Source organism: Homarus americanus, unplaced genomic scaffold, assembly GCF_018991925.1.
Source record: "Homarus americanus isolate GMGI-L3 unplaced genomic scaffold, GMGI_Hamer_2.0 scaffold22250, whole genome shotgun sequence".
NCBI lineage: Eukaryota > Metazoa > Arthropoda > Malacostraca > Decapoda > Nephropidae > Homarus > Homarus americanus.
In genome coordinates this window covers 11,306,515-11,315,447 of record NW_024741189.1, presented here as the reverse complement: position 1 = coordinate 11,315,447, position 8,933 = coordinate 11,306,515, and the positions used below count along the sequence as shown (strand labels likewise).

Genomic DNA, 8,933 nt, shown 5'->3' with positions numbered 1-8,933 from the left:
TGGGAAGAGTGACTTAACTTATTCACATAATCTGAATCACTCGGATTCAGATTCTCCTTACCGAACCACCTGTATTAAAACGCGGTTTAAAGATGTAATTTATGAACTAAGATTAAATAACAACTTCTAGAGATGTAGAAAGTTACTTACCGATTTTTGTATAAACTAATGTGCAGTGGTTTCCTCAGTTTGGATTCCATAAAAAAAATATTTTAAAGTTTTTGGACCGTAAAATATGGTAATCAAGAATAGCCTCGATTCGTGCAGAAAGGTGCCAGATAAAGTTCCAATAATTATCAATATTAAAGACTGCCCCCCCCCCCCAATCCCCCCTTGTTAACTTACAACGGTTTAAGGTTAGGAGTGATCTAGGCCCACGACCACAGACATTAATGAACAAAAAAAAATGTATTAAACTTGAAGAATGAAAAAGGTTCTGATAGTCCTTAAAAAGACAAATATATCATGCTTGTCTTAGGTTTAGGTTCCTGCACATTTTCTAATGGTTTTACATTATTTTCAATTGGTTAGTTACCGAGAATAAACAAATTAACAGTCCTTATTAGTATGTGACTTCAACATTTATGTATTTTCAAATTTTCAATGAATACAACGATGACTTAAAAAAAAACTCAGTAAGTATTCAGGTAATTTGCAACCTCATTATGAATTTCTATATAAAATTATCATAATTCCTTTTCTTTAGATTGTAATAGGCAAGGCTGCAAGGGTAGTTACCAAAGGTGTACTACCATAAGGTTGTTTAGCCATTTCGTAAACAAAGCAATGGATGGGTGGCGCAGGTGAACTCTGATTCATTTAACAATTTTCAACAGATGCAGCTCATCGCAGTGTAGTCTAGGTAGGTAAGAGTCTCAGTGATGCTATAATTAATTGTATGTAAAGGGAAAAGCTCCGGTACATGTTCAGACTTCTTAGAATTGTGACGACATTTCACACACTCGGGACGGTCTATATCTGACCACTGTACAGTTAGCATGTTTTGTATGTGTGTATGGTGTCATATTTACTCTTGTGAAAAATAACATTTGCGAGTACATGTAAGACATTCATTAGTTTGTGTGACATAAACCATAAATGAAAAAAAATGAAGGAAGCGATGCTTAAGCTTGGGTGAACATAAGCATAATGGTGCCACTTTTAGGGTATTAATATCGTTTTGGATGGTCAGGTTAAGTTACTTTAAGATTAGATTAGATTAGTTTGAAATCTAAATACGTACAGGGATGACTAAAACTATAATTTTACCACTTTGAGTACAGTTCTCTGCTGAACTGGTAATGATATGGGTAAATTTGCATTAGTGCACACATATCTCTGTTAGAAAGTCAAAACTATGTTTCTCTAGTTTATTTTTGTGTGTTGATTGGTTTGACCTTGATTTCCGTCGGAAATTGCCTGTTTTTTAGTTATCGGGGGTTTTGGGTGGGGCGTTTTCCGACCAAAATTATGGCCAATCGAATACAAAATATAAATACAAATCACAAATAAAACAGGCATATAAACCTGACCTAACCTAAAATAACCTGACCTGGCCTAACCTAACTCACCATCTAATGGAATCACTTAGAGCTAACTTTATTGCCCAAGTTCTGGTTCGTCGTTCGATTCTGAGATTAGTACAAGTGAAAATGGCACTTTTCAAAAAAATTTTCTTTGTAATCACTGACGGTGTACGAACACCAACGTCTCTTCTTTGTCTTGGGAATAAGGAATGAGTTGCCACATATGTTGGTCTTGACGATATTTACATTCGTTCTTACACTTAGGACACTTTACTGAGGTCGGGAGAACACCATGAAATCTAAGAAATAATATAGCTTGTTAGTTTTGTCCCCAAAATGCACAATCAACTCCATATAATTGAAGTGATACCCATAGCAGACTTCCATGGTCGGAAATGAATTTGAATTTCGAAATATGAGACCCAAATTAAAAATCGAATCTGATTGGGCAAAAAATACCGAAAATTAAACCACAAATCATAAAAAAAAAAAAGCTTTAGATTGGCCGCATGACGTGTATGGGAATTATTCAAAGTAGCTACCATAAAGACATGATTTTCAAATGCAGAACCATACTGCCTTAAATATTTTTTGATTGTGTAAATAAAGTTTAGAATTACTTAAAAGTTATATCCACAGTAAAACATGAATTTTCACTTATTTTTTTTTAAATAATGAGTCGTGAATAAGAGTTGCCTACAAATTTAGTCACATCTATTTTGTTCTGAATGAAGCTTTGGGATTATACCACATAGCATGTTCAGTTTAAGATTGTAGAAAGAATTACTTAAAATTTAAAATTTTTCAGCGAATGCAAGATGTCGTCCCCAAAGGAGAAACCACATGGGGCAGACACGTCTTCACACTTAATGATGGACTCCAACGTGTCTGCTTGTGCAGCTGATAAGAAAAGTCCCCCTGGATCTCGCACTCCAGAGAGACCTCCAAGTGATGGTTCTCCCATTTCAGATGATACTTGCCCCATCTGTCTTGGTCACATCAATAACAAGTGTGTAGCTAATTCATGCCTACATGCCTTTTGTTTAGTATGTCTGAAGGAGTGGTCCAAACAGAAAGCAGTATGTCCACTTTGTAAGCTAAGCTTCACAACAATAATGTATGACATTAAATCTGAAACAGAGTATAGAGAATGGATGGTTCCAAGACCAGATCCACCAGAACGAAGCCAAGGTATTGCTAATTTTCAGGAGTTTCTTGATGCAGAAAGGCGAAGGTTCTTTGGATATCGCACAACCATGTTTCCTGGTGCTGCCACACTTCGCCGTCAGCATCCTGGACGCCCACATGCCATTCCTGATGCCATTCCTTCTGGTCCTCGTGAACGCAGGCCCTCTAGGTATAACCTAAGGGGTTCATCTATGTTTCGTCTTAGTGTTTATCTCAATAATGTATGGGTGCAACCAATAGCAGATATTACTGGTCGTTACAGACAGAGTTCTCCAGAATTGTATCGAGAGCAACCTGCCCTTACACATCGCTTAGTACCCTGGGTAAACCGAGAACTGGCAGCACTTTTACCGTCAACCAGAGTTGGGGCTGTGCTTGCATTAGTAATGGATCTTATTGAGAGACATCCCATCAATTCTCGTGAATTTCTCCGCACAATGCAGACATGTCTTGGAAGTCGGGTAACTCATTTTGTTCATGAATTCTACCACTTTGCCCGCTCACCTTATGACATGGTTGGCCATGACAATGCAGCTCAGTATGTACCAAGGTATGGATTTAATGATGATGATAGTAGCAGTAGCAGTTCAGATGATAGTGATGAAGTGATAGAGGTAGATATCAGGGGAAATCCTATTATTGTTAGGTCTGGTAGAGAGAACCTTCAGGGTCCTGCAATTTCTGGAAATGTCGTAAGAGAAGAAACTCTTACACATGAAGGATCTGTAGTTATCAGTAGTGATAATAACTCCAGCAATGAGACTGATGAACCACAACTGACACTTTTTCAGTCACAGGGAGAAGCATCACAACTGGACTTAACAGAGACCCATAATCCAGAGCCCCCGGGAACACACACTATGAGGCGCTTGCTTGGCCGTGCCAGAGACTTCCTGAGTACCATTAATGAAGGAGCATCAACATCAAGATCTGAGGGAAACTCTGGAACAAAAAATAGCATAAAAAACACTTTAAAAGAAGAAATTCCATCAGATAGTGATGATTCTGATGGTTGCATTGTTGTTGAGGAAGTAAAGAAAAGACAGAAGACACCAGAGATAATAGATATTGATAGTGATGAACAGGAGGAAGAACCTGCACCATCATCAAAAAGGAATGATAATCACTGGAAGAAAAAACTTAGTAAAAATTTTGCTGGACACAAGGGCAGCAGTGGTGTAAGCATTTCCTCAAGGCAACAAAAAAATAAAATAAAAAAGAAACCCACTCTTAAACGAACAAATTTTCCTCTCCCTGTTAGTCAGTCAGGCAGCAGTGGTTCTTCAAAAAAGAAATCGACTAAAGAAGACCACAGTTACTGTAATGAACATGAATATGGAAATACTGAAGCATCCAGTTCAACAAGTTGTTCAAACTCTTTTTCAGGGTCTGTTCAAACTTCTTTTGAAATATCTTTGAAGTGGCATAAAAGTTCAGAGAATCATGACTCTAGTGTAAGTGTGAAGAAGAAAGATCGACAGAGTGGACAGCAGCAGATCGGAATTTCTTCCTCAGAAGATGAATCTAATTTTCTGAGTTCGGAAAATAAGAAACATAAGTACAAAGAAAAGAGTAAAAAGGCTAGTAGTAAAACAAAGCATATGTCCAGAGATAAAATGTGTGCCTATAGTTCCTCTCGGCACAGAACACAATCGCCATCTGGAGAAAGAAACTCATCAGCAAAACGATCAAAGAAGGACCATAGATGCAAGATTAAGAGTTCATCAAGATCGAGTTCACGGCATGATACATATGCAAGACACAGTTATGCTAACAGCCATAGCTCAGAAAGTTCTTATGAATCATGGTGCAACTCTGATCGTCTTTGGACACCACCATCAAGCAGAACAGAGGGAACTTCATCTAGACAGGATCAGCGTTGGGATAGCCAGCAGAGCAGAGAAACATCGTGTGATTCAAAAGATTCATGTTACAGGGAGTGGAGAGGTGAATACAGCTTAAAATCTAGGCACTCCAGTAGAAAACGAAAGAGAAGGAGTAAGGATCGGAGAAGGAGCGATAAAAGCAAAAAGAGCAAGAAAAGTAAGCATAAGAAAAAAGGAAAATCAAAGAAGTCTGCTATTAAGTCAACTTCTTCAGAAGAGACAGAATCTAAAGAACAAATAAGTGGGAAGAGACCAAAGAGAAGAAAAAGCAGATTAATGGATAGCTTCTCGAGATCTGAGGGAGACTCCTCAGAGCTTGAACCTAGGAAAAGAATCAAAAGGACCATGATGATATCTGATACATCGTCTAATTCAAATTCTGTACACTCGTCATCATCATCATCATCAAATGAGGAGTCTTAAAGTGTATCTATTTTCTATGATTTTCTGTTAATGTTTAACATGGTAGAATAGTCCTCTTAGATACATTACTTCTGTCATTTAGATTTCTTCAAACTAGTTACAGTACAGTATCAGTGAATGTATAAATTTCTATGAATACAAGGTTAAAATAACTGTACAGTAATCTTAGTAACCAGATACTGTATTGAAGAACTTTTTATAAATACAGTATAGAAATGAAGACTACAGGTATATAAATTTGTTATGGATTTCTACATACAGTACAGTATATTCTTCCTATGTTACTGGTACTATTAAAATTTTTCATTGTTTATGCTCGACTGTATAGCTTTGATTTTTGTAATAAATTAGTTTGTACTTATAATAGTGAGTACTTGAGTTAGCATATAATTTCCATACAAGTATTTCAACATTTGAGTAATGCCTGGCTATGATGAAGTTAAATGTTTAAATAGATCATGTGATTCCCATAATATTCTTAAGAGATATCTAATATGAAGATAGAAAGTTTTAGAAAGTTTTGATATTCATTTTAGGATAATGTTTTAATATTGTGAATGGAAGCTGGATATGTGCTGTAAACATTGCTAAATATTTTTGTTTTAATATTTTATCATATTAGTGTGTGTTAACCCCTTGTGTATGCAGTCCCCTCAGTGCTGAATAAAATCATCTGGCATTAGCCATATAAAATATTAACAGAGGCATCCCTGTAGTGAAGGGGTTAGTGGAGATAGTCTATTGACCCCCACCCCCTTTTTTTTATGGACTTGTATATACAGGAACTGTACTTTATATTTTAATCGCCTTTTCAGTTACAACCACATACAAATTACCTCCATAATAAATAATCTTACAACATATCCCAAGTTACAGTAGTTCATTCAATATTTTGTAATTCGTACACAGTCTACCAGTGTTAATTAAACCAAACCATCAAATTTCTTTAATATTATCTCCTGTCACAGTGTTGTACACAATCAAATCCTCACAACAGACTTTTAACACTTAGGACATTGTGATGGAACATTTTACACCATCCATCATCATTCTGTACCCATTTTTTATTTATAAAATATTGTACACACTGAGTCAGGTCAGCCCCCCCCCCCCAAATTGTTTCTATTCAAGACATTTTCAGAAAATTCTCCTGATTTTCAACCTCGGAAAATTTGTTCCTGAAGCCAAAATTTTTTGGAAAATTCCGGCTTCAGGAATGATTTTTCAAGCAAATTTCATTTCTGGCTATTGGAGATTTCTGGGTTTGAAGGATTCCGGCTAAAGGAGATGCAGTAATATCTCCGTTAGCCAGAATCCCTCAAATCCAGAGCTATCCGATAGCCAGAATTAAAATTTTCTCGGAAAATCTTTCCCAAAGCCGGAATTTTCCGGAAAATTCTGGCTTTGAGAATGATTTTCCAGGGGGCATTTTCCGGAAATTTTTTAGAAAATTGTCCTGGTACCTGTAAAATTCCAGGGATGACAGATTTTTTTTTTTTGGCTTTGAGAGAGTCGTCTTGTTACCCGGAAATCTCTTATTCCCGGAAGTGCTCTGCACCAATTGTTCCGGCTAACGTAGATATTACTATTTTATATGCAAATGGTAACTGTGTTAGAACTTTCAATTGGTTTTTATTTACTGGTTTGGCAATACAGTACAGTATATTTTGTTGTAACTTATTTATTGGTATTATTTTTATTTATTCCTCACATTTACTGGTACTGTATACAGTATATTATTTTAAGAAAACTATGGCTATAGGAAGAAAATCCACACAAGAGTTTTTTCCTTAATACTCCCTGCTAAAATAGGGGATGCATCTTACTGTATATATGGCCATGCGTCATATATGCTGTAAAATATGGTATATTATACAGTACTGTACAATACATATATAAGTTGAGCATTATTGTTGGCTTTGCTTGTTAAGAGTTTAAAGATGCCCAGCTGCTAGCAAGTTTATTAGAAGGAACTCCTGTGTATGGCAGTGTTGTTACACTGCAGAGGCTTACTCCTGTACTTTATATATATATATATATATATATATCCCTGCTAAAATGATGCATCTTACTGTAGCTGCCATGCGTCATATATGCTGTAAAATATGGTATATTATACAGTACTGTACAATACATATATAAGTTGAGCAGTTGGCTTTGCTTGCTGAGTTTAAATGCCGCGCATTAAACTAGTCACTTTACCTTCAATTTCGTTCAATAATTGTTAAAATGACTAAAAAATTGAATATTAAACTTTTAAAATTATTGAATAGTATAAACTTCTTGATATTTACAAAAATAGTAAGGAATTTAAGCCCTAGAACCGATTAATGTATTGGCGGACTGATACTAAAGCTGGTTGCCCGGTCAGTGCAAGCGAAAACATGTTGAGGTCGGTTCGTAAGAAGTTCGTTAGCGAATTTTTTTCGTTAACGAATTGAAGATCCTTATGGAAGGCAGTTCGTTAATCGAAATTACGTTAACCGAGGTGTTCGTTGTATATATATATATATATATATATATATATATATATATATATATATATATATATATATATATATATATATATATATATATATATAATTTTTTTTTTTTTTTAGGCAATTTATTTTAGCTGATGAATAGTAATTAATTTCTCAAGAGAACAAGAATCTGTTTTAAGGGGCTATACTGTACATCAATATAATTAAACTGACTTAAGAAACATGTTTGCTTTTATTAGTAATCCTAACATCAAGAATTAAATTTATTATGCTTTCTCTATTAATATTAGAGGTGGTTCAATATTAACAAAGCTTTTGAGAACCAATACAGCTACAGTACAGTACTTATATTTTGTTCTATACTGTACAGTATATGGTGTATCATGATAAAGTACTTGCTGGATTTCTGTACAGTAATTTATTTTGTAAGATATTATTATAAAAATAATTAATATAGTATGTGTTCATAACACTCCCTCATGTATAACATGTAAGTCAATGGGTTGGTCGGTCCTATTATTTCATCCTTTCATTGTTAGTTGTAGTCATCAGAAATGCATCCCTGACGGATAATGAGGACTCCCTGTACAACACATCATCTTTAAGAGTAGTTAAATCTCTAAATATTTAGATCTTTCATTGATTCTCATATACATGTAGTTTTCTGGTATATACTGTAACAGTTCTGAAATATGGTTAACATGGCAACAGCGTGTGTCTGTGTGTACATGGTCGACAAATTATTTAACAGCAATGCTCTCTCTCAGTGAACCAAGAGAATCATTGAGTTGCCAGTCCCAAGCAGTCACTAAGTTTACCCATTGATGGTGCAGGACGATGTAGGGAGATAGGTCTCTGGGAGTGAGGGGGAGCTTGGCAAGTGAGTGGGATGGCAGTGCAGTGGGGTTAAGTTGGTAACCCCAGCAATGTTTAAGTTGCCAGCTATTTCTTGATATTCATTAAGATGCAAAACATGTTATAACATTAATAATACAAAACCCATGTTATATTTGTTGCTTTGGAGGTAAAGTCAACTGATTATACTCTTCAAATTTCACCAAGTTTAGGATACCCCATCCTTCATTAACAGGCAACATGCAGCCTGCTACATCACTCTCACTCAACTCATCAGCCTATCAGTAGACACACATTGTCAGTATGGGCTAAAGAGGAATCCATTTACTTTGACATTACAGTAATACAATGTCCAACTATAAGTGCAATACAATACATACACAAGTCACATTATGGATGAGATCAACTAATAAACATTAAAATGATTTGCAGAATTTACATTTAAGTAACAGTAATGAGGTAGCACCCATTCTCACATTCATATTTTCATAAAAGGTGATCGTGTGTTCTGTGGTGGATCGCAGAGACAGGGAGTGACAGAAGGGGAAGTCGACACCTCCATAACCAAGCAG

General features: G+C 35.6%; 1 protein-coding gene across 2 annotated transcripts; it reads left to right on the top strand.

The window, feature by feature from the left end:
* Positions 1-748: 748 nt before the first annotated feature.
* On the top strand, positions 749-7,064 carry LOC121875671 (E3 ubiquitin-protein ligase Topors-like). Of its 2 annotated transcripts, none has more exons than XM_042380292.1 (2): positions 749-862; positions 2,335-7,064. In XM_042380292.1, exon 2 carries the CDS (start codon positions 2,345-2,347, stop codon positions 5,021-5,023), a length of 2,679 nt encoding a protein of 892 aa, XP_042236226.1. In that variant the 5' UTR covers positions 749-862; positions 2,335-2,344; the 3' UTR covers positions 5,024-7,064. The 2 variants fall into 2 exon arrangements, with proteins under 2 accessions (XP_042236226.1, XP_042236227.1); XM_042380293.1 differs by having other exon boundaries at positions 758-866.
* Positions 7,065-8,933: the final 1,869 nt, after the last annotated feature.

Excerpts from the sequence above, each read along its gene's own strand:
- LOC121875671 (XM_042380292.1), top strand. The coding sequence starts at position 2,345 with ATGTCGTCCCCAAAGGAGAAACCACATGGGGCAGACACGTCTTCACAC.